The sequence below is a fragment of the Neoarius graeffei genome, chromosome 6, assembly GCF_027579695.1.
Source record: "Neoarius graeffei isolate fNeoGra1 chromosome 6, fNeoGra1.pri, whole genome shotgun sequence".
Lineage (NCBI taxonomy): Eukaryota > Metazoa > Chordata > Actinopteri > Siluriformes > Ariidae > Neoarius > Neoarius graeffei.
This window is the reverse complement of record NC_083574.1, coordinates 103,524,577-103,551,492: the sequence shown is the minus strand read 5'-3', so window position 1 is coordinate 103,551,492 and position 26,916 is coordinate 103,524,577. Positions and strand designations below refer to the sequence as shown.

At 40.6% G+C, this 26,916-nt stretch overlaps 2 protein-coding genes across 2 annotated transcripts in view; one reads left to right on the top strand and one right to left on the bottom strand.

The window, feature by feature from the left end:
* LOC132887623 (NACHT, LRR and PYD domains-containing protein 12-like) overlaps positions 1-18,808 on the top strand; it is a 127,596-nt gene extending 108,788 nt beyond the window's left edge. The window contains exons 7-10 of the mRNA XM_060923090.1: positions 15,832-16,005; positions 17,549-17,716; positions 18,452-18,629; positions 18,800-18,808. Of these exons, the coding sequence (XP_060779073.1) occupies positions 15,832-16,005; positions 17,549-17,716; positions 18,452-18,629; positions 18,800-18,808 (529 nt within the window). The remainder of the gene's footprint in view (positions 1-15,831; positions 16,006-17,548; positions 17,717-18,451; positions 18,630-18,799) is intronic.
* Positions 1-26,916, bottom strand: part of LOC132888209 (protein NLRC5-like) — a 951,571-nt gene that overhangs the window by 574,772 nt on the left and 349,883 nt on the right. The gene's annotated exons all lie outside the window — the stretch shown is intronic.

The window sequence follows — 26,916 nt, the reverse complement described above, 5'->3', positions numbered from 1 at the left end:
CTATGAAGGGTATAGAGCTGGTCCAGTGTTCCGCGACCAGGACGAAAACCGCATTGTTCCTCCTGGATCCGAGGTTCGACTATTGGTCGAATTCTCCTCTCCAGTACCCTGGAGTAAACCTTCCCTGGGAGGCTGAGAAGTGTGATTCCCCTATAATTGGGGCACACTCTCCGGTCCCCTTTCTTAAAAAGAGGGACCACCACCCCAGTCTGCCACTCCAGAGGCACTGTCCCTGACCGCCACGCGATGTTGCAGAGGCGTGTCAACCAAGACAGCCCCACAACATCCAGAGACTTGAGATACTCAGGGCGGATCTCATCCACCCCCGGTGCCTTGCCACCGAGGAGCTTGCAAACCACCTCAGTGACTTCGGCTTGGGTAATGGACGAGTCCACCTCTGAGTCATCAGCCTCAGTCTCCTCAGTGGAAGACATGACGGTGGGATTGAGGAGATCCTCAAAGTATTCCTTCCACCGCCCGACAATGTCCCCAGTCGAGGTCAACAGCTCCCCACCCGCACTGTAAACAGTGTTGGCAGAGTACTGCTTCCCCCTCCTGAGGCGCCGGACGGTTTGCCAGAATTTCTTCGAGGCCGACCGATAGTCCTTCTCCATGGCCTCCCCGAACTCCTCCCAGTTCCGAGTTTTTGCCTCCGCAACTGCCCGAGCTGCAGCACGCCTGGCCTGCCGATACCCGTCAGCTGCCTCGGGAGTCCTGGAGATTAACATGGCCCGATAGGACTCCTTCTTCAGCTTGACGGCATCCCTTACTTCTGGTGTCCACCACCGGGTTCGGGGATTGCCGCCACAACAGGCACCGGAGACCTTGCAGCCACAGCTCCGAACAGCTGCGTCCACAATGGAGGTAGAGAACATGGTCCACTCAGACTCAATGTCCCCCGCCTCCCTCGGAAGCTGGGAAAAGCTCTCCCGGAGGTGGGAGTTAAAGACCTCCCCGACAGAGTGCTCGGCCAGACGTTCCCAGCAGACCCTCACCATACGTTTGGGCCTGCCAGGTCTGTCCAGCTTCCTCCTCCGCCAGCGGATCCAACTCACCACCAGGTGGTGATCAGTTGACAGCTCAGCCCCTCTCTTCACCCGAGTGTCCAAGACATAGGGCCGGAGATCAGATGAAACGACTACAAAGTCTATCATTGACCTCCGACCTAAGGTGTCCTGGTGCCACGTGCACTTATGGACACCCCTATGCTCGAACATGGTGTTCGTTATGGACAAACCGTGACTAGCACAGAAGTCCAATAACAAAACACCACTCGGGTTCAGATCGGGGAGGCCGTTCCTCCCAACCACGCCCCTCCAGGTGTCACTGTCATCTCCCACGTGAGCATTGAAGTCCCCCAGTAAGACAATGGAGTCCCCAGTCTGAGCACTCCTCAGTACCTCTCCCAGGGACTCCAAGAAGGCCGGATACTCTATACTGCTATTTGGGCCATAGGCACAAACAACAGCAAGAGCCCTCTCCCCAATCCGAAGGCGCAGCGAGGCGACCCTCTCGTTCACTGGGGTAAACTCCAACACATGGCGGCTGAGCTGGGGAGCTATAAGCAAGCCCACACCAGCCCGCCGCCGCTCACCACGGGCGACTCCAGAGAAGTGGAGAGTCCAGCCCCTCTCGAGGAGCTGGGTTCCAGAGCCCGAGCTGGGTTCCAGAGACCAAGCTGTGCGTGGAGGTGAGCCCGACTATCTCTAGCCGGTACCTCTCAACCTCCCGCACAAGCTCAGGCTCTTTCCCCCCCAGCGAAGTGACATTCCATGTCCCAACAGCCAGCCGCTGTGTCCGGGGATCAGGTCGTCGAGGCCCCTGCCTTCGACTGCCACCCAATCCACATTGCACCAGTCCCCTACTGCTACCTCTGTGGGTGGTGAACCCACAGGAGGTCGGGCCCACGTCACCTCTTCGGGCTGAGCCCGGCCGGGCCCCATGGGCAAAGGCCCGGCCACCAAGCGCTCGCATACGAGCCCCAACCCCGGGCCTGGCTCCAGGGTGGGGCCCCGGCTGCGTCATCCCGGGCGACGTCACGGTCCTCGGATTTTTCTCCATAGGGGTTTTGGTGAACTGCTCTTAGTCTGGCCTGTCACCTAGGACCTGTCTGCCTTGGGAAACCCTGACAGGGGCATAATGCCCCCGACAACATAGCTCCTAGGATCATTCAAGCACACAAACCCCTCCACCACAATAAGGTGGCAGTTCAAGGAGTTCAAAAAAGTTGCACACACTAATATTTGGTTTTCAGTGGGGTTCAGGTGTGGAGATTGGGCTGGCCATAACAGGGTCTTGATCTTGTGGTTCTCCATCCACACCTTGATTGACCTGGCTGTGTGGCATGGAGCATTGTCCTGCTGAAAACCCAATCCTCAGCATTAGGGAACATGGTCAGAGCAGAAGGAAGCAAGTTTTCTTCCAGGATGACCTTGTATATGGCTTGATGGCTCATATGTCCTTCACAAACAAAAATCTGCCCCATTCCAGCCTTGCTGAAGCACCTCCATATCCTCACTGATTCTCCACCAAATTTCACAATTGGTGTGAGACACTGTGGCTTGTAGGCCTCTCCAGGTCCCCATCTAACCATTCGATGACCAGGTGATGGGAAAAGCTGAAAATTGGACTCATCAGAGAAGAGCTGACTCCAGTCCTCTATGGTCTAATCCTTATGGTCTTTAGCAAACTTCAGCCTGGCTTTTCTTTGCTTCTTATTGATGCAGGGTTCGAAGTAGACCAAAATATCAGCATAGTGGCACCAGTTATAACAGCCAGGGGAAAGCTCCTCATGGGTTCTACATGCTCAGAGATGCATTCTAGTGCATTTCCTGGCAATTGCGGGCCTCCCTGAAAGTCACTCTTTTTTGGTAATATTAATGAGAGGTGTTTTTTTTGTTGTTGTTGTTGTTTTTTTGCCAAAAGTTGTTGTGATTGTTTTTGATTAAAGACTTATTATAATTAATATTCATCTACTGTATATTGGTTACCTATTTATGGAATAAGAATAAAACAACCAGGTGAGGTTTGATGTCTTAAGTTTTTTTTAATATAATATAATTAGAAATGCCATGTTTCTCAGTGTGCCAAAGAGCTTGTAAACTCTATATTGCTTCCTTTGATGTTCACCCATTTTATTCTGTCTCCTCTCTGACAATATTTTACAGACTTTCAGACTGCAGGATAACAGAGGAAGGATACGCTGCTCTGGCTGAAGCTCTGAAATCATCCCACCTGATAGAGCTGGATCTCAGAGGGAACGACCCTGGAGCATCAGGAGTGAAGCTGCTCACTGATTTACTCCAGGATCCAGACTGTAAACTAACAACACTCAGGTGAGCAAATTATAAATAACAGGAATGTTTGAAAGGGAAATGTTCAGTGTTTAAATGTTTAAAGGAAACAACTAAAATGATTATTTTTATTAAGGTCCCTGAAAATTTGTTTTTCTAACAAACAGATTTTATAACAGTATAAGCATCTCATCTCATCTCATTATCTCTAGCCGCTTTATCCTGTTCTACAGGGTCACAGGCAAGCTGGATCCTATCCCAGCTGACTACGGGCGAAAGGCGGGGTACACCCTGGACAAGTCGCCAGGTCATCACAGGGCTGACACATAGACGCAGACAACCATTCACACTCACATTCACACCTACGGTCAATTTAGAGTCACCAGTTAACCTAACCTGCATATCTTTGGACTGTGGGGGAAACCGGAGCACCCGGAGGAAACCCACACGGACACGGGGAGAACATGCAAACTCCACACAGAAAGGCCCTCGCCGGCCACGGGGCTCAAACCCTGAACCTTCTTGCTGTGAGGCGACAGCGCTAACCACTACACCACCGTGCCGCCAGTATAAGCATGTATTCTTCTATTAAAAAAAAAAAAAAAAACATTTGAAACTTTTTTTTGTAATGCAGTGTCCTGATATGGCCAAAGATATTTTCAAAGATAAAGATTTAAAAATAATCTCTGTTTTTGATGAGTCCCGAATGCTACAGCGAGGCATATTTAAGGTAATGCAGTTGATGTTGATCAGTGTTCGAGTAAACTTTTCCCCTCACAGACTGTTGAAAAGTCCTGAAGCAGAAGAAGCCTGTGGTCGTCTGACTAAAGTTTTAGAGACAAACCCCTTATTGCAGACGCATCTGAACCTGAGGGGGAAAATAAAAGGAGACTCCGAAGTGAAGCAGCTCTCTGCTCTACTGAAGGATCCACACTGCAGAGCTGAGAAACTCACGTGTGTATTATTATTATTATTTTTATTTTTTATTTTTTATTATTATTAATCTATTGAAACATGCATTAAGAATGACATATCAAAAATAAAACATTGAACTTTAATTCCCTGAACGTTGATTATTTTCCATGCATTGTGTGGTTGAACTCATTGTAAAAGTGGTGGACCTTTTTCTTTTTAGACTGACAATGTAATCTGATGATGGAAAGCTGTAAAGCTCTGGCTGAAGTTCTCAGTTCACACCTCTGTTTTCTAACTGAGTTAGACTTGAGTAAGAACGGCCTACAGAATTCAGGTGTCCACCAATTATCTGAAGGACTGAAGAACCAAAGCTGTATTCTGAAGATATTAAGGTACAGTAATATCTCACTATATAAGCAGTGCAATAGTATTACTGGTAGTACTAATAAAAATAATATAAAATCAATGTCATAAAAATAATTTAATAAAGCCTAATAATGATTATTATGTGGATGTTACACACAAGGCCGGATTAACTATATGGGCCTGCGGCACAGTGCCCAGGGGCACCAACCACTCACAGCCAGTGGGGGGGCACCACATGACAGAAACTTTAAAAATATTTTTCGTGAATGTTTGTACACTCAAAATGGTTATACACTTGACATTGATAAATAGTCACATATAATTCATTATGAACACTAATTTCATAAGAACAACAATAATCATAATTCTGAGCAAGAGTGGCCTATGTGACCATTAACCCCCCTTTCCTCAACCTGTCAGTTGAGCCAGTCCACCTACGGTGAAATGTATCAATTTTTTTAAAACCGCGGTAGAAATGAAAAAATGGACAGACATCAATTGAGTGGTTGTGCGAAGAGAAAATAAAAAAAAGAGAAAGACTCCAGGCATGTAGCTGCAATTAAAAATGTTCCAGTGTTAGATCGTTTTTTTTTATAAAAACATCGACAACTGCTGTCACTACCAGCGCTGAAGCCGAAGCTAGTGAAATCAGCGATGCTAGTGAGGGAGATGGCCCTGCTAGCACTAGCCGGGGAGATGCTACAGCCACAGCCAGTGTTAGCCGAGGGGTCGGCGACGACGAGGATCCCCTTGAGACATACAAATATATGCTGCTCATTTTTGAATAAGACATTTCAATATGCCTACATGCATATCGTTGGTTATTTTCAGTGAATTTGATGGGCTGATGTAGCCTACTTAATAAATTTTCAATTAGGAAGAATGACGTGTACTATTGTTTATGTATATGCTACTATTTTTGACAGCAAAGGGCAAGGTTTGAGAGTGTGTGCAGGAGGTTACTGAACGCGTGCGCGCAGTGTGTGTGTGGGGGGGCACTTGAGGTATAGTGCCCAGGGGCACCGCATTGGCTTAATACGGCACTGGTTACACATTATGTTTTTGTTCCTGCTTTTGTAGCTTAAGAGCTCAAGTTTCCAAATCTGTCATTGCTTAACTCTTGAATATTTTCTATCGTGAATATTCTCATTAAAAATCGTATAATCTCTACTTTCCAAAGAAATGGATCTGGTTAAGATCTGTTCAGTACTTTGGGAGTAACGGCAGGTTGAAGTCGGTACAACAGAGTAAAAACTCTGCTCACAGGACGTCGGGAAACTGCCGGTGCTTTTCTTTCTGAGTCACGGGAAAGCGGTCAGGCTCTCTCTCTCTCTCTCTCTCTCTCTCTCCTGATCGGTTTCCCGCTGGATTACTCGTCAATATCAGTCAGATCACTTTTATAGGGATGTTCTCTCACTGTTTCTGATGAAGGATTCAGCAAAATTTTCCCTCTGCTAGTTTTGATGTTCTGATTCACGGGAGACTTTGAAGTGAGTTTTCACAGCTTTACCCACTTATTTTTTCAAATCAAACTGATTCCTGTAAATAAATAACTATTATAGAATATGACTGTAGTTGTTTTGATGAAAAATATTGAGATCTTAGTGGTCGGAATGAGATTTTAAAAACTGTAAGTCAGAAACGCGAGTTCAGTTCATGTGAATTGTTTATTGGATGTGGATCAGACAGGTTTTTCGAGGTTCGCCTTGAAAGCTGTGAATATTATCATTTATATTCTTTAAAATAAACACCAGTCAAATGTTAAATGTCTTTGGTATTGTTTTTAATATAATATAATTAGAAGTGCCGCCATGTTTCTCAGTGTTCTAAAAAGTTTCTTAACTCCTATATTGCTTCCTTTGATGTTCATCCATTTCATTTTCGATCCACTATGGCAATATTTTACACAGACTTTCAGACTGCAGGATAACAGAGGACGGATACGCTGCTCTGGCTGAAGCTCTGAAATCATCCCACCTGATAGAGCTGGATCTCAGAGGGAACGACCCTGGAGCATCAGGAGTGAAGCTGCTCACTGATTTACTCCAGGATCCAGACTGTAAACTAACAACACTCAGGTGAGCAAATTATAAATAACAGGAATGTTTGAAAGGGAAATGTTCAGTGTTTAAATGTTTAAAGGAAACAACCAAAATGATTATTTTTATTAGGGTCTCGAATCATTGTTTTTTCTAAAAAACTGATTTTATAACCGTATAAGCATGTATTCTTCTATTTAAAAAAATAAATAAATAAATAAAACATTTGAAACTTTTTTTATAATGCAGTGTCCTGTTATGGCCAAAGATATTTTCAAAGATAAAGATTTAAAAATAATCTCTGTTTTTGATGAGTCCCGAATGCTACAGCGAGGCATATTTAAGATAATGCAGTTGATGTTGATCAGTGTTCGAGTAAACTTTTCCCCTCACAGACTGTTGAAAAGTCCTGAAGCAGAAGAAGCCTGTGGTCGTCTGACTAAAGTTTTAGAGACAAACCCCTTATTGCAGACGCATCTGAACCTGAGGGGGAAAATAAAAGGAGACTCCGAAGTGAAGCGGCTCTCTGCTCTACTGAAGGATCCACACTGCAGAGCTGAGACACTCACGTGTGTACACATTATTATTATTATTATTATTATTATTATTATTATTATTATTATTATTAATAATAATCTATTGAAACATGCATTAAGAACGACATATCAAAAATAAAACAATGAACTTTAATTCCCTGAACGTTGATTATTTTCCATGCATTGTGTGGTTGAACTCATTGTAAAAGTGGTGGACCTTTTTCTTTTTAGACTGACTGAATGTAATCTGATGATGGAAAGCTGTAAAGCTCTGGCTGAAGTTCTCAGTTCACACCGTTTTCTAACTGAGTTGGACTTGAGTAAGAATGGCCTACAGAATTCAGGTGTCCACCAATTATCTGAAGGACTGAAGAACCAAAGCTGTATTCTGAAGATATTAAGGTACAGTAATATCTCACTATATAAGCAGTGCAATAGTATTACTGGTAGTACTAATAAAATAATATAAAATCAATGTCATAAAAATAATTTAATAAAGCCTAATAATGATTATTATGTGGATGTTACACATTATGTTTTTGTTCCTGCTTTTGTAGCTTAAGAGCGATCAGTTGTTGATCGTATAGTCGGCAGATCAGATGCTCGCTCACCGTGGTGTGAAAATTGTCCATGCAGACGCTCATCCAAGTTTCCAAATCTGTCATTGCTTAACTCTTGAATATTTTCTATCGTGAATATTCTCATTAAAAATCGTATAGTCTCTACTTTCCAAAGAAATGGATCTGGTTAAGATCTGTTCAGTACTTTGGGAGTAACGGCAGGTTGAAGTCAGTACAACAGAGTAAAAACTCTGCTCACAGGACGTCGGGAAACTGCCGGTGCTTTTCTTTCTGAGTCACGGGAAAGCGGTCAGGCGCTCTCTCTCTGTCTCTCTCTCTCTCTCTCTCTCTCTCCTGATCGGTTTCCCGCTGGATTACTCGTCAATATCAGTCAGATCACTTTTATAGGGATGTTCTCTCACTGGTTCTGATGAAGGATTCAGCAAAATTTTCCCTCTGCTAGTTTTGATGTTCTGATTCACGGGAGACTTTGAAGTGAGTTTTCACAGCTTTACCCACTTATTTTTTCAAATCAAACTGATTCCTGTAAATAAATAACTATTATAGAATATGACTGTAGTTGTTTTGATGAAAAATATTGAGATCTTAGTGGTCGGAATGAGATTTTAAAAACTGGAAGACAGAAACGCGAGTGTCGAGTTCAGTTCATGTGAATTGTTTATTGGATGTGGATCAGACAGGTTTTTCGAGGTTCACCTTGAAAGCTGTGAATATTATCATTTATATTCTTTAAAATAAACACCAGTCGGCCCTGCTTATGAGAAAGAGAAAGCCCCACAGGGCACAAAGAGGGGATTAGAAATAATCTTTTATTCCTTTTTTCACTGAGTGTACTGATTTAACTTTTTAACCTAATTAGCATAATTAATACTAATTAAATACTAATTTGCATGATTGGGTTTTACTAATTTTTCAAACTTTGTATTCAGTCTACAACCATCTATGTGCTGCTAATTTCCATGTAAATATCTTGAAAAAAAAAAGTTATTCAGAAAAAAACATTTGATCTCATTGGTTAATGAGGCCCATTTCGGACCATGTGATCCTCATACAGAATATTACGGCAGTTTTCTAAAAATTAAACCGTTTTTTAAATCTTTGATTTGTAATATCTCGAGAACGGATAAACATTTTAATTATGTAACAAGTATGTTGTTCTGCGTTCACTTCTGAATTCAGTGAGAGCAGTTTCAAGCAACTTGGAATGTATTGTGATTTTGATTGATGACTTATAATTAATATTCATCTACTGTATATTGGTGACCTACGTATTTAGGGAATAAGAATAAAACAACCAGTTGAGGTTTGATGTCGTTGGTATTGTTTTTAATATAATATAATTAGAAATGCTGCCATGATTCTCAGTGTTCTAAAAAGTTTCTTAACTCCTATATTGCTTCCTTGATGTTCATCCATTTCATTTTTGATCCACTATGGCAATATTTTACACAGACTTTCAGACTGCAGTATAACAGAGGAAGGATACGCTGCTCTGGCTGAAGCTCTGAAATCATCCCACCTGATCGAGCTGGATCTCAGAGGGAACGACCCTGGAGCATCAGGAGTGAAGCTGCTCACTGATTTACTCCAGGATCCAGACTGTAAACTGGAGAAACTGAGGTGAACAATATGTACTGGGGTTAATTACTTCATTACAGAATCCACTTTAATACTTGAACAAAACACTAATTAAATATAATTGAACACAAAATAAAATATGAGATTGCTAATAATGTAATATTTTTGTCTGTGTAATTTTGTGCCTTTCTCTCACTGCAGGTTGTTGAAAAGTGATGAAGCGGTGAAGGCCTGTGATTTTCTGACTGAGGTTCTGGATAAAAACCCTTTATTGCAGAAAGAACTGGATCTGAGTGGAAAGATCTCTTCAGTGTCAGAAGTGAAGCAGCTCTCTGCCCTACTGGAGGATTCACACTGCAGACCTGAGAAACTTACGTGTGTATTCTAATGTTATTTTATAAATTGCTGTTTGCAGTTCTGATTATTATGCTTGAACTAAAATGAATCTGCCCTCTATCCTTAGGCTAAGGAAGAGTGGTGTTACAGAAGAAGGCTGTTCTGCTTTGACTTCATCTTTTCTATTCAATCCTGCACACATAAAAGAGTTGGATCTGAGTGAGAATAAAGTTGGAAACTCTGGAGTGCAGAGAGTTTGTGCTCTACTGAAACATCAGCCATGTAACCTGCAGATCCTGAGGTTGGTTTCAGGTTCCACAAACACATACAATCCCGATTCCAAAAGAGTTGGGACAAAGTACAAATTGTAAATAAAAACGGAATGCAATGATGTGGAAGTTTCAAAATTCCATATTTTATTCAGAATAGAACATAGATGACATATCAAATGTTTAAACTGAGAAAATGTATCATTTAAAGAGAAAAATTAGGTGATTTTAAATTTCATGACAACAACACATCTCAAAAAAGTTGGGACAAGGCCATGTTTACCATTGTGAGACATCCCCTTTTCTCTTTACAACAGTCTGTAAACGTCTGGGGACTGAGGAGATAAGTTGCTCAAGTTTAGGGATAGGAATGTTAACCCATTCTTGTCTAATGTAGGATTCTAGTTGCTCAACTGTCTTAGGTCTTTTTTGTCGTATCTTCTGTTTTATGATGCGCCAAATGTTTTCTATGGGTGAAAGATCTGGACTGCAGGCTGGCCAGTTCAGTACCCGGACCCTTCTTCTACGCAGCCATGATGCTGTAATTGATGCAGTATGTGGTTTGGCATTGTCATGTTGGAAAATGCAAGGTCTTCCCTGAAAGAGACGTCGTCTGGATGGGAGCATATGTTGCTCTAGAACCTGGATATACCTTTCAGTATTGATGGTGTCTTTCCAGATGTGTAAGCTGCCCATGCCACACACACTAATGCAACCCCATACCATCAGAGATGCAGGCTTCTGAACTGAGCACTGATAACAACTTGGGTCGTCCTTCTCCTCTTTAGTCCGAATGACACGGTGTCCCTGATTTCCATAAAGAACTTCAAATTGTGATTCGTCTGACCACAGAACAGTTTTCCACTTTGCCACAGTCCATTTTAAATGAGCCTTGGCCCAGAGAAGACGTCTGCGCTTCTGGATCTTGTTTACATACAGCTCCTTCTTTGGTCTCCGGTCGTCTTTTATCGTGGATGGAGGACTACCTTACAGGCCGAGTGCAACTGGTCGTACTTCAGGGTGCCTTTTCACAATGGGCTCCCGTCACATCCGGGGTGCCCCAAGGGAGTCTGCTTGGACCTTTACTCTTCGTGATATTTATTAATGACTTACCAGATGTAATAAAGGCCGGAGTTCATTCTGCACTTTATGCCGATGATACAAAAATCTTCGCTGCTGTGAAATCTGCTGGAGATTGCGCGGTCATACAAGACAGTCTATCTAATTTGGACGACTGGTCGAGACGCAATAATATCCAGTTTAACACTTTAAAGTGCAAGGTACTAACAATCACACGAAAAAAGCTGCCTATCAACCACGTATACACTCTTAACGACGCTCCGCTCAAACGCGTTATTGAAGAGAAAGATCTTGGTGTGATAGTTAATTGCAAACTGTCATGGGAAAACCACGTTTATGCTGTCGTTGCAAAAGCGAATAAACTGCTTGGGCTCCTAAAGCGCACCTGCCCATTGCTAACGGAAATGACAGCTAGAAGGACACTCTATCTTGGATATGTCAAGTCACAACTCAATTTTGGGACCCAGGTTTGGTCGCCCAGCCAGTTCTATCTGATGGCCAAAATAGAGCGGGTGCAAAGGCGGGCCACGCGTTGGATTTTAAGATCCCATGTAGGCAAGATGTCCTACAAAGACAGGCTTTTTAAGCTTGATCTTCTACCATTAGCATATGATAGGGAACTGAAAGACCTTGTATTTTTTTACAAATGTTTGTACGGACATACCAATCTAAATGTACATAACTTTGTATCATTTGTGTCACACGGCCGTACAAGACAGAGCAACTTGCTAAATCTGAAGACTCCTCCCTGCAAAACATCTACTTTTCAGGCTTCCTATTTTAATAGAATTGTCAAATTGTGGAATTCTACTTGTAACTATGCCCCTAAAATCTGTTTTTCTACTCCGACTTCTTTTCAAACCTACGTCAGGCAAACCTTGTTCCACCTTTTGGAAAACACTTTCGATGTCGACCGGCCGTGCACTTGGTCGCTTGTGAGATCGTGCCCTTGTCATTGTTAGAGTTTAATATCAGTATCATGTTAATTGTCCTTTTTTAGCTTACCTTAATTGTGTTTATTCATTTATACATAGTTTTAATTATTTGGGCGGTGCCTCGCATGGGTACTTTCGGGTCCCGTTCGTACCGACCCCTTTGGGTGGCTTTCTTGTCAGTTCTCTTTTTTTTTTTTTTTTTGCTTATTTATTTTTGTATTTTTGTAATTTGATGTGAAAAGTCATGCCCAATAAAGCTGAAAAAAAAAAAAAGAACTATAGGAAGCAAGTTTCCTTCCAGGATGACCTTGTACATGGCTTGATGGCTCATACAGTGGTGCTTGAAAGTTTGTGAACCCTTTAGATTTTTCTATATTTCTGCATAAATATGACCTAAAACAACATCAGATTTTCACACAAGTCCTAAAAGTAGATAAAGAGAACCCAGTTAAACAAATGAGACAAAAATATTATACTTGGTCATTTATTTATTGAGGAAAATGATCCAATATTACATATCTGTGAGTGGCAAAAGTATGTGAACCTTTGCTTTCAGTATCTGGTGTGACCCCCTTGTGCAGCAATAACTGCAACTAAACGTTTGCGGTAACTGTTGATCAGTCCTGCACACCGGCTTGGAGGAATTTTAGCCCGTTCCTCCGTACAGAACAGCTTCAACTCTGGGATGTTGGTGGGTTTCCTCACATGAACTGCTCACTTCAGGTCCTTCCACAACATCTTGATTGGATTAAGGTCAGGACTTTGACTTGGCCATTCCAAAACATTCACTTTATTCTCCTTTAACCATTCTTTGGTAGAACGGCTTGTGTGCTTAGGGTCGTTGTCTTGCTGCATGACCCACCTTCTCTTGAGATTCAGTTCATGGACAGATGTCCTGACATTTTCCTTTAGAATTCGCTGGTATAATTCAGAATTCATTGTTCCATCAATGATGGCAAGCTGTCCTGGCCCAGATGCAGCAAAACAGGCCCAAACCATGATACTCCCACCACCATGTTTCACAGATGGGATAAGGTTCTTATGCTGGAATGCAGTGTTTTCCTTTCTCCAAACATAACGCTTCTCATTTAAACCAAAAAGTTTTTTTTTGGTCTCATCCGTCCATAAAACATTTTTATGGTTCCGTAAGGTACAGGAGGCATTATGTTTTTGGGTTGACCGTCTGTCCATGCGTCCGTCCATCAGTGCATGTGTCCGTCCATCCCGAAACCTTTTGAACACGATATCTCAAAGGCTAATGAAAGGAATTTCACCAAACTTTCAACATTTGTGCGCTTTGGGACAAACATGAACTGATTAGATTTTGAGATCAAAAGGTCTAAGGTCAAGGTCACTGTGAGGTCAAATGTCTGTCCGAAAACCTTGTGAACACAATATCTCCAAGGCTGATACAAGTAATTTCACTGGGTCAAGATTACTGTGAGGTCAAATGTCCATCCCCAAATCACAACTTAATAAAGCATGTAGTCTACCGGGTGGAGGCATCCCCATTGACGCTGTTGGCGTCGAGTTCTATCTAGTTCCAATAGCCTTCTGGCTTGTCCACATGATCTTTAACAAACTGCAGATGAGCCGAAATGTTCTTTTTGGAGAGCAGTGGCTTTCTCCTTGCAACCCTGCCATGCACATCATTGTTGTTCAGTGTTCTCCTGATGGTGGACTCATGAACATTAACATTAGCCAATGCGAGAGAGGCGTTCAGTTGCTTAGAAGTTACCCTGGGGTCCTTTGTGACCTCGCCGTCTATTACACGCCTTGCTCTTGGAGTGATCTTTGTTGGTTGGCCACTCCTGGGGAGGGTAACAATGATCTTGAATTTCCTCCATTTGTACACAATCTGTCTGACTGTGGATTGGTGGAGTCCAAACTATTTAGAGATGGTTTTGTAACCTTTTCCAGCCTGATGAGCATCAACAACACTTTTTCTGAGGTCCTCAGAAATCTCCTTTGTTCGTGCCATGATACACTTCCACAAATATGTTGTGAAGATCAGACTTTGATAGATCCCTGTTCTTTAAGTAAAACAGGGTGCCCACTCACAGCTGATTGTCATCCCATTGATTGAAAACACCTGACTCTAATTTCACCTTCAAATTAACTGCTAATCCTAGAGGTTTACATACTTTTGCCCTCACAGATATGTAATATTGGATCATTTTCCTAAATAAATAAATGACCAAGTATAATATTTTGTCTCATTTGTTTAACTGTGTTCTCTTTATCTACTTTTAGGACTTGTGTGAAAATCTGATGATGTTTTAGGTCATATTTATGCAGAAATATAGAAAATTCTAAAGGTTTCACAAACTTTCAAGCACCACTGTGCTGTATGTCCTTCACAAACAAAAATCTGCCCCATTCCAGCCTTGTTGAAGCACCTCCAGATCATCACCGATCCTCCACCAAATTTCACAATGGGTGTGAGACACTGTGGCTTGTAGGCTTCTCCAGGTCCCCATCTAACCATTCGATGACCAGGTGATGGGAAAAGCTGAAAATTGGACTCATCAGAGAAGAGCTGACTCCAGTCCTCTACGGTCTAATCCTTATGGTCTTTAGCAAACTTCAGCCTGGCTTTTCTTTGCTTCTTATTGATGCAGGTTTCGAAGTAGACCAAAATATTACCATAGTGGCACCAGTTATAACAGCCAGGGGAAAGTTCCTCATGGGTTCTACATGCTCAGAGATGCATTCTAGTGCATTTCCTGGCAATTGCAGGCCTCCCTGAAAGTCACTCTTTTTTGGTAATATTAATGAGAGGGGTTTTTTTCCCCAAAGTTGTTGTGATTTGTTTATGATTGAAGACTTATGATAATTAATATTCATCTACGGTATATTGGTGACCTATTTATGGAATAAGAATGAAACAACCAGTTGAGGTTTGATGTCTTCAGGTTTTTTTTAAATATAATTTAATTAGAAACGCCATGTTTCTTAGTGTGCCAAAGAGCTTCTTAACTCTATATTGCTTCCTTTGATGTTCACCCATTTTATTCTGTTTCCTCTCTGACAATATTTTACACAGAGTTTCAGACTGCAGGATAACAGAGGAAGGATACGCTGCTCTGGCAGAAGCTCTGAAATCATCCCACCTGATAGAGCTGGATCTCAGAGGGAACGACCCTGGAGCATCAGGAGTGAAGCTGCTCACTGATTTACTCCAGGATCCAGACTGTAAACTAACAACACTGAGGTGAGTAAATTATAAATAACAGGAATGTTTGAAAGGGAAATGTTCAGTGTTTAAGTGTTTAAAGGAAGCAACCAAAAACGATTATTTTTATTAAGGCCCCTGAAAATTTGTTATTCTAACAAACCGAATTTTTAACAGTATAAGCATGTATTCTTCTATTAAAAAAAAAAAAAACATTTGAAACTTTTTATAATGCAGTGTCCTGTTATGGCCAAAGATATTTTTAAAGATAAAGATTTTAAAATAATCTCTGTTTTTGATGAGTCCCGAATGCTACAGCGAGGCATATTTAAGATAATGCAGTTGATGTTGATCAGTGTTCGAGTAAACTTTTCCCCTCACAGACTGTTGAAAAGTCCTGAAGCAGAAGAAGCCTGTGGTCGTCTGACTAAAGTTTTAGAGATAAACCCCTTATTGCAGACGCATCTGAACCTGAGGGGGAAAATAAAAGGAGACTCCGAAGTGAAGCAGCTCTCTGCTCTACTGAAGGATCCACACTGCAGAGCTGAGACACTCACGTGTGTACACATTATTATTATTATTATTATTATTATTAATCTATTGAAACATGCATTAAGAATGACATATCAAAAATAAAACATTGAACTTTAATTCCCTGAACGTTGATTATTTTCCATGCATTGTGTGGTTGAACTCATTGTAAAAGTGGTGGACCTTTTTCTTTTTAGACTGACTGAATGTAATCTGATGATGGAAAGCTGTAAAGCTCTGGCTGAAGTTCTCAGTTCACACCTCTGTTTTCTAACTGAGTTGGACTTGAGTAAGAACGGCCTACAGAATTCAGGTGTCCAGCAATTATCTGAAGGACTGAAGAACCAAAGCTGTATTCTGAAGATATTAAGGTACAGTAATATCTCACTATATAAGCAGTGCAATAGTATTACTGGTAGTACTAATAAAATAATATAAAATCAATGTCATAAAAATAATTTAATAAAGCCTAATAATGATTATTATGTGGATGTTACACATTGTTTTTGTTCCTGCTTTGTCGCTTAAGAGCTCAAGTTTCCAGACCTGTCATTGCTTAACTCTTGAATATTTTCTATCGTGAATATTCTCATTAAAAATCGTATAATCTCTACTTTCCAAAGAAATGGATCTGGTTAAGATCTGTTCAGTACTTTGGGAGTAACGGCAGGTTGAAGTCGGTACAACAGAGTAAAAACTCTGCTCACAGGACGTCGGGAAACTGCCGGTGCTTTTCTTTCTGAGTCACGGGAAAGCGGTCAGGCTCTCTCTCTCTCTCTCTCTCTCTCTCCTGATCGGTTTCCCGCTGGATTACTTGTCAATATCAGTCAGATCACTTTTATAGGGATGTTCTCTCACTGTTTCTGATGAAGGATTCAGCAAAATTTTCCCTCTGCTAGTTTTGATGTTCTGATTCACGGGAGACTTTGAAGTGAGTTTTCACAGCTTTACCCACTTATTTTTTCAAATCAAACTGATTCCTGTAAATAAATAACTATTCTAGAATATGACTGTAGTTGTTTTGATGAAAAATATTGAGATCTTAGTGGTCGGAATGAGATTTTAAAAACTGTAAGTCAGAAACGCGAGTGTCGAGTTCAGTTCATGTGAATTGTTTATTGGATGTGGATCAGACAGGTTTTTCGAGGTTCACCTTGAAAGCTGTGAATATTATCATTTATATTCTTTAAAATAAACACCAGTCGGCCCTGCTTATGAGAAACAGAAAGCCCCACAGGGCACAAAGAGGGGATTAGAAATAATCTTTTATTCCTTTTTCGCTGAGTGTACTGATTTAACTTTTTTACCTAATTAGCATAATTAATACTAATTAAATACTAATTTGCATGATTGGGTTTTACTAATTTTTCAAACTTTGTATTCAGTCTACAACTATCTATGTGCTGCTAATTTCCATGTAAATATCTTGAAAAAAAAAGTTATTAAGAAAAAACATTTGATCTCATTGGTTAATGAGGCCCATTTCGGACCATGTGATCCTCATACAGAATATTACGGCAGTTTTCTAAAAATTAAACCGTTTTTTAAATCTTTGATTTGTAATATCTCGAGAACAGATTTAAACATATTTTAATTACGTAACAAGTATGTTGTTCTGCATTCACTTCTGAATTCAGTGAGAGCAGTTTCAAGCAACTTGGAATGAATTGTGATTGTTTTTGATTGATGACTTATTATAATTAATATTCATCTACTGTATATTGGTGACCTATTTATGGAATAAGAATAAAACAACCAGTTGAGGTTTGATGTCTTTGGTATTGTTTTTAATATAATATAATTAGAAATGCCGCCATGTTTCTCAGTGTTCTAAAAAGTTTCTTAACTCCTATATTGCTTCCTTTGATGTTCATCCATTTCATTTTCGATCCACTATGGCAATATTTTACACAGACTTTCAGACTGCAGGATAACAGAGGAAGGATACGCTGCTCTGGCTGAAGCTCTGAAATCATCCCACCTGATAGAGCTGGATCTCAGAGGGAATGACCCTGGAGCATCAGGAGTGAAGCTGCTCACTGATTTACTCCAGGATCCAGACTGTAAACTAACAACACTGAGGTGAGCAAATTATAAATAACAGGAATGTTTGAAAGGGAAATGTTCAGTGTTTAAATGTTTAAAGGAAACAACTAAAATGATTATTTTTATTAAGGTCCCTGAAAATTTGTTTTTCTAACAAACAGATTTTATAACAGTATAAGCATCTCATCTCATCTCATTATCTCTAGCCGCTTTATCCTGTTCTACAGGGTCGCAGGCAAGCTGGATCCTATCCCAGCTGACTACGGGCGAAAGGCGGGGTACACCCTGGACAAGTCGCCAGGTCATCACAGGGCTGACACATAGACGCAGACAACCATTCACACTCACATTCACACCTACGGTCAATTTAGAGTCACCAGTTAACCTAACCTGCATGTCTTTGGACTGTGGGGGAAACCGGAGCACCCGGAGGAAACCCACGCGGACATGGGGAGAACATGCAAACTCCACACAGAAAGGCCCTCGCCGGCCACGGGGCTCAAACCCTGAACCTTCTTGCTGTGAGGCGACAGCGCTAATCACTACACCACCGTGCCGCCAGTATAAGCATGTATTCTTCTATTAAAAAAAAAAAAAACATTTGAAACATTTTTTTATAATGCAGTGTCCTGATATGGCCAAAGATATTTTCAAAGATAAAGATTTAAAAATAATCTCTGTTTTTGATGAGTCCCGAATGCTACAGCGAGGCATATTTAAGATAATGCAGTTCATGTTAATCAGTGTTCGAGTAAACTTTTCCCCTCACAGACTGTTGAAAAGTCCTGAAGCAGAAGAAGCCTGTGGTCGTCTGACTAAAGTTTTAGAGACAAACCCCTTATTGCAGACGCATCTGAACCTGAGGGGGAAAATAAAAGGAGACTCCGAAGTGAAGCAGCTCTCTGCTCTACTGAAGGATCCACACTGCAGAGCTGAGACACTCACGTGTGTACACGTTATTATTATTATTATTATTATTATTATTAATCTATTGAAACATGCATTAAGAATGACATATCAAAAATAAAACATTGAACTTTAATTCCCTGAACGTTGATTATTTTCCATGCATTGTGTGGTTGAACTCATTGTAAAAGTGGTGGACCTTTTTCTTTTTAGACTGACTGAATGTAATCTGATGATGGAAAGCTGTAAAGCTCTGGCTGAAGTTCTCAGTTCACACCTCTGTTTTCTAACTGAGTTGGACTTGAGTAAGAACGGCCTACAGAATTCAGGTATCCACCAATTATCTGAAGGACTGAAGAACCAAAGCTGTATTCTGAAGATATTAAGGTACAGTAATATCTCACTATATAAGCAGTGCAATAGTATTACTGGTAGTACTAATAAAAATAATATAAAATCAATGTCATAAAAATAATTTAATAAAGCCTAATAATGATTATTATGTGGATGTTACACACAAGGCCGGATTAACTATATGGGCCTGCGGCACAGTGCCCAGGGGCACCAACCACTCACAGCCAGTGGGGGGGCACCACATGACAGAAACTTTAAAAATATTTTTCGTGAATGTTTGTACACTCAAAATGGTTATACACTTGACATTGATAAATAGTCATATATAATTCATTATGAACACTAATTTCATAAGAACAACAATAATCATAATTCTGAGCAAGAGTGGCCTATGTGACCATTAACCCCCCTTTCCTCAACCTGTCAGTTGAGCCAGTCCACCTACGGTGAAATGTATCAATTTTTTTAAAACCGCGGTAGAAATGAAAAAATGGACAGACATCAATTGAGTGGTTGTGCGAAGAGAAAATAAAAAAAAGAGAAAGACTCCAGGCGTGTAGCTGCAATTAAAAATGTTCCAGTGTTAGATCGTTTTTTTTATAAAAACATCGACAACTGCTGTCACTACCAGCGCTGAAGCCGAAGCTAGTGAAATCAGCGATGCTAGTGAGGGAGATGGCCCTGCTAGCACTAGCCGGGGAGATGCTACAGCCACAGCCAGTGTTAGCCGAGGGGTCGGCGACGACGAGGATCCCCTTGAGACATACAAATATATGCTGCTCATTTTTGAATAAGACATTTCAATATGCCTACATGCATATCGTTGGTTGTTTTCAGTGAATTTGATGGGCTGATGTAGCCTACTTAATAAATTTTCAATTAGGAAGAATGACGTGTACTATTGTTTATGTATATGCTACTATTTTTGACAGCAAAGGGCAAGGTTTGAGAGTGTGTGCAGGAGGTTACTGAACGCGTGCGCGCAGTGTGTGTGTGGGGGGGCACTTGAGGTATAGTGCCCAGGGGCACCGCATTGGCTTAATACGGCACTGGTTACACATTATGTTTTTGTTCCTGCTTTTGTAGCTTAAGAGCTCAAGTTTCCAAATCTGTCATTGCTTAACTCTTGAATATTTTCTATCGTGAATATTCTCATTAAAAATCGTATAATCTCTACTTTCCAAAGAAATGGATCTGGTTAAGATCTGTTCAGTACTTTGGGAGTAACGGCAGGTTGAAGTCGGTACAACAGAGTAAAAACTCTGCTCACAGGACGTCGGGAAACTGCCGGTGCTTTTCTTTCTGAGTCACGGGAAAGCGGTCAGGCTCTCTCTCTCTCTCTCTCTCTCTCTCTCTCCTGATCGGTTTCCCGCTGGATTACTCGTCAATATCAGTCAGATCACTTTTATAGGGATGTTCTCTCACTGTTTCTGATGAAGGATTCAGCAAAATTTTCCCTCTGCTAGTTTTGATGTTCTGATTCACGGGAGACTTTGAAGTGAGTTTTCACAGCTTTACCCACTTATTTTTTCAAATCAAACTGATTCCTGTAAATAAATAACTATTATAGAATATGACTGTAGTTGTTTTGATGAAAAATATTGAGATCTTAGTGGTCGGAATGAGATTTTAAAAACTGGAAGTCAGAAACGCGAGTTCAGTTCAGTTCATGTGAATTGTTTATTGGATGTGGATCAGACAGGTTTTTCGAGGTTCGCCTTGAAAGCTGTGAATATTATCATTTATATTCTTTAAAATAAACACCAGTCGGCCCTGCTTATGAGAAACAGAAAGCCCCACAGGGCACAAAGAGGGGATTAGAAATAATCTTTTATTCCTTTTTCGCTGAGTGTACTGATTTAACTTTTTAACCTAATTAACATAATTAATACTAATTAAATGCTAATTTGCATGATTGGGTTTTACTAATTTTTCAAACTTTGTATTCAGTCTACAACCATCTATGTGCTGCTAATTTCCATGTAAATATCTTGAAAAAAAAAGTTATTCAGAAAAAAACATTTGATCTCATTGGTTAATGAGGCCCATTTCGGACCATGTGATCCTCATACAGAATATTACGGCAGTTTTCTAAAAATTAAACCGTTTTTTAAAATCTTTTTTTTTTTGCAATCTGTTTATTGATGAAAACCAGAGTGATACAGAGGGTGAAGTCGACATTGTCTACTAAGACAAAGATGGTAAAAAGCAGTTTCCACCTTATTTCCTTTTATAAAACATAGAACAGCAATAAACAATACCATAAAGTAAATTTCAAGCCAAGAAGAGAATAAAAAATAAAATAATAATAATAATAATTGGGGGAAAAATATAATAATAATAATAATAATAATAATTGAATAAGCCCAGGTGTTCAAGAGCAGCTTCATGTGTACTAGACCTACACACTCAAAAAGATCATGGGAAGGTAACATAAGCTATGTGGATTCAGCCTCTAGTTCTTTTAACTTATCAAAATAAGTGATAAGGGGCTGCCATCTCAAGTAAAAATTTTTCATTGACCCTCTAAGAGTAAATTTAATCTTTTCTAATTTAAGAAAGAGCATAGTATCCTCCAGCCATCGGGCTAGTGAAGGGGGTGTAGAAGATTTCCATCCTAAGAGAATTCTACGGTGGGCAAGCAGTGAGGTAAAAGCAATGACATCAGAATGAGTCTTTGAAACTGTGTCCGCCGGAACACCAAAAATTGCAGTTCAGGGGTTTGGTTCGATGGATATATTGAGTGCCTCAGACAAAGCCCCAAACACTCCAGACCAGTATCTTTCAAGGGAAGGACAGGACCAAAAACTGTGTGTAAGATTAGCTGGAGAAAAGGAATACCTATTACAGCTTGCATCCGCTCCTGGATATATTTCAGCCAATTTGGCTTTACTATAATGTACAACCCCGATTCCAAAAAAGTTGGGACAAAGTACAAATTGTAAATAAAAATGGAATGCAATGATGTGGAAGTTTCAAAATTCCATATTTTATTCAGAATAGAACATAGATGACATATCAAATGTTTAAACTGAGAAAATGTATCATTTAAAGAGAAAAATGAGGTGATTTTAAATTTCATGACAACAACACATCTCAAAAAAGTTGGGACAAGGCCATGTTTCCCACTGTGAGACATCCCCTTTTCTCTTTACAACAGTCTGTAAACATCTGGGGACTGAGGAGACAAGTTGCTCAAGTTTAGGGATAGGAATGTTAACCCATTCTTGTCTAATGTAGGATTCTAGTTGCTCAACTGTCTTAGGTCTTTTTTGTCGTATCTTACGTTTTATGATGCGCCAAATGTTTTCTATGGGTGAAAGATCTGGACTGCAGGCTGGCCAGTTCAGTACGCGGACCCTTCTTCTACGCAGCCATGATGCTGTAATTGATGCAGTATGTGGTTTGGCATTGTCATGTTGGAAAATGCAAGGTCTTCCTTGAAAGAGACGTCGTCTGGATGGGAGCATATGTTGCTCTAGAACCTGGATATACCTTTCAGCATTGATGGTGTCTTTTCAGATGTGTAAGCTGCCCATGCCACATGCACTAATGCAACCCCATACCATCAGAGATGCAGGCTTCTGAACTGAGCGCTGATAACAACTTGGGTCATCCTTCTCCTCTTTAGTCCGAATGACACGGCGTCCCTGATTTCCATAAAGAACTTCAAATTTTGATTCGTCTGACCACAGAACAGTTTTCCACTTTGCCACAGTCCATTTTAAATGAGCCTTGGCCCAGAGAAGACGTCTGCGCTTCTGGATCATGTTTAGATACGGCTTCTTCTTTCAACTATAGAGTTTTAGCTGGCAACAGCGGATGGCACGGCGAATTGTGTTCACAGATAATGTTCTCTGGAAATATTCCTGAGCCCATTTTGTGATTTCCAATACAGAAGCATGCCTGTATGTGATGCAGTGCCGTCTAAGGGCCTGAAGATCACGGGCACCCAGTATGGTTTTCCGGCCTTGACCCTTACGCACAGAGATTCTTCCAGATTCTCTGAATCTTTTGATGATATTATGCACTGTAGATGATGATATGTTCAAACTCTTTGCAATTTTACACTGTCGAACTCCTTTCTGATATTGCTCCACTATTTGTCGGCGCAGAATTAGGGGGATTGGTGATCCTCTTCCCATCTTTACTTCTGAGAGCCGCTGCCACTCCAAGATGCTCTTTGTATACCCAGTCATGTTAATGACCTATTGCCAATTGACCTAATGAGTTGCAATTTGGTCCTCCAGCTGTTCCTTTTTTGTACCTTTAACTTTTCCAGCCTCTTATTGCCCCTGTCCCAACTTTTCTGAGATGTGTTGCTGTCATGAAATTTCAAATGAGCCAATATTTGGCATGAAATTTCAAAATGTCTCACTTTCGACATTTGACATGTTGTCTATGTTCTATTGTGAATACAATATCAGTTTTTGAGATTTGTAAATTATTTCATTCTGTTTTTATTTACAATTTGTACTTTGTCCCAACTTTTTTGGAATCGGGGTTGTACTCTATGTAAGACTTTGAACTGAATAAGAGCCAGGCGTGCACAGGATGATGAACAATTAACTTTTGTAAGTGCACAGTCCCAATAGTCTCCCAGCTCCATTCCTAACTCATCCTCCCACTTAGACTGAATTCTGGCTAAATTGTGGTCATCCAAAGACATTAGTTTCTGATATATAACAGAAATTATACCTCTTTCTGGTTTTAAAAGAGTTAAGTCTTCCCAGGCTCCCAGTGTTGGTAGATTGGGGAAGAAGGGGAAACTAGTTTTGAGAAAATGTCGTATTTGGAGATACTGAAAGAATAATTGTCTGGGTAGATTATGTTCTTTCTGTAGATCTTCAAAACTGTCCATGGTCTTGGAGCTGTAAAGGCTCTGGAAACAGAAAAATATCCCTCTTCCACCACTCCATGAATGACAAGTCCATGGTAGATGGAGGAAATAAGTGATTAATGTGAATGGGGCCAAGGATAGAGGCAGAAAAAAAATTTGTAATGTGAATGAAACTGGTTCCAAATTTTTAGTGTGGACAGAACTATAGGATTAGAGGAGAAGCGAGAAGGCTTTAAAGGTAAGGATGAGTAAATTAAAGCCCTAAGGCTTGAATGTCTGCATGATTGTTCTTCCAAAATACACCAGTCTGTGTTAGCGGTGTGTAACCAATAAAGTATCTTCTGGACATTTGCAGCCCAGTAGTAATGGATAAAACTGGGCAAGGCTAATCCACCTACACTTCGCTGCCTTTGTAAAAGTTTCACCTTAACTCTCGGTACTTGATTGCCCCAAATAAATGAGGTCACAGCTTGACCTAGCAGTCGAAAGAAAGGCTTGGTAAGAAAGCGAGGTAAACACTGAAAGAGGTTTAAAAACTTTGGGAGAACCGTCATCTTTACAGTATTTATACGGCCTGCCAAAGTAAGAGGTAAAGCAGACCATCTTTTGAAGTCATCCTTCATTTGATTAACTAGTGCTGTAAAATTTGACGAAAGGGAAGTGAAGGACTTAGTAATCTTAACTCCTAAATATTTGAAACCTGAACCAGAAATGTGAAAAGGAAGGGAAGGTGTTTGTCCAGATGGTGCTGGAGAGTCCAGTTGGAAACATTCGCTTTTCTGCAAATTCAATTTATATCCAGAAAATCTCCCAAACTCTTCAAATATGGAAACAATTTTAGCTGCACAGGTGGTTGGATGACTGACATATAGCAACAAATCATCGGCATACAATGAAACCCTGTGTTCCAACCCCCCTCTTACTATACCCTGAAATGCTGTTGTGGTTCATAAGGCTTTGGCAAGTGGTTTGATCGCAATGGCAAACAAAAGTGGGGAGAGTGGGCAACCTTGTCTTGTGCCTCTACTCAAGGGAAAAAAAAACCTGATCTCAAGTCATTGGTTTGCACGCTTGCTTGTGGATCCTTATACAAGAGCTTAATCCACGAAATTAAATTTTTACCAAAGCCAAATTTATTCAATGCTGCAAATAAATACTTCCACTCGACCCTGTCGAACGCTTTCTCTGTGTCTAAAGAAATAATTGCTTCAGGCAGACAGTCTGTGTTTTTTGTATATGCTATATTGATAAGGCGACGTACGTTCGAAAAAGAATGCCAACCTCTAATAAAACCAGTTTGATCTTCAGAGATGATTGTTGGAAGAAAATTCTCCATCCGGTGGGCCAAAATTTTAGCTAGGATCTTTGCATCCACATTTAAAAGAGATATCGGACGATAAGAACCACAATGGGTGGGATCCTTATCTTTCTTGAGAATAAGTGAGATAGATGCTTGAGAAAATGTGGGGGGTAAGGAACCTCTCTCCAGTGATTCAGTAAAAACTGCCATGAGGAGTGGGGCAAGCTGTTCTTTAAACTTTTTATAAAACTCGACAGGGTATCCATCCATGCCTGGAGTTTTTCTGTTCTGTATGGCCATAATGGCATTGAGGACCTCCTGTATCTCTAAATTTCGTTCAAGGGTAGATGCATCAGAGTGACTAAGGGAAGGGGTTTTCATTTTATTCAGAAAAGTCATCATAGGGGTGGTGTCTGTAGGGAAATTAGAAGTGTAAAGTGAGATGAAATGAGAGACAAATATGTCATTTATGTGTTTAGGGTCTGAAATTAATGTACCATGTTCATCCGTTACTTGAGGGATAAGACGAGATGCAGCCTGGCGTTTTAATTGATGAGCAAGTAAACGACTGGATTTATCTCCATATTCATAGAAAGTCCCTCTGGTTTTAAGCAAAAGTTGTTCTGCATGTTTAATGGTTAAAATGTTCAGTTTAGCTTGCAAATCTATCCGTTTCTTGTTCAATTCTGCATTAGGTGACTCAGAGAAGAGCTGGTCAAGCTTACTTATAGATTCAATTAAGCCTGATATCTCCTTAGAATGCTCCTTATTTTTAAAGGCTGTATATGAGATAATTTGCCCCCTAAGGTAGGCCTTAAGTGAGTCCCAGAGCGTAGAGTATGAGATCTGATCAGTTTTATTTATGGCAATATAAACATCTATATTGGTTGCCAGGAATTTGCAGAAGTCCTCCTCAGATAGCAAAAGAGGATCTAGTTTCCATAATGGACGTTGCTTTATATTCAGAGCGAAGGAGATATCCAGAACAACCGGGGCGTGGTCGGAAATGATAATAGCTAAGTAATCGGCTGTTTTTATTGAAGGAATGAATGAACCGTCAACAAAGAAATAATCTATATGCAAGAAGAAGTGGTACACTGGAGAAAAAAAGGAGAACCGTTTCAAATTTGGGTTGAGAAATCGCCATGGATCTATACAACCACTTTGAGCCATGAAAGCAGAGAATCCCTTTGCCACGCCTGAAGGGGTTGATGTTTTGGAGCATGATCTGCCTAATACAGGATTGATTGCACAATTTAAATCACCTCCCAGAATGAGCTTATGAGTGTCTAAATTTGGGAGCGTTGATAACAGTTTATTCACAAAGTCTGTGTCATCCCAATTAGGGGCATAGAGGTTTACAAGAATAACTCTGGTTTGAAAAAGACATCCACAGATTATGACAAAATGACCAAGAGTATCAGTGATGACCTCTGTCAGTGTAAACTGCACTTTTTTATTAATTAGGATGGCAACCCCTTTTGAACTACCATTGTGTCTGGAGTGATAGACTTGGCTAATCCAAGCTTTACGAAAACGAATGTGATCCTTTACTCGTAAATGTGTCTCCTGTAGAAACAGTATATCAGCGTTGAGAGATTTAAGGTAGGAGAAAATTCTAGAGCATTTAATTGGTCCATTTAGTCCCTTAACATTCCATGAAACAAAACGTACTACTGGGCTGCTATTCATTTTGTCAAGGGTAGTGATGGATGAAAAATATAAGAGAAGTGATGACACATCAGTGTTTCCCACAGATCAGGTAGCAATTTGTGTTGCTCCACTGTGCCGATGAGGGAATCGTGCGTGGTGGTGTCATGGCGGTCGGTGGAGTCG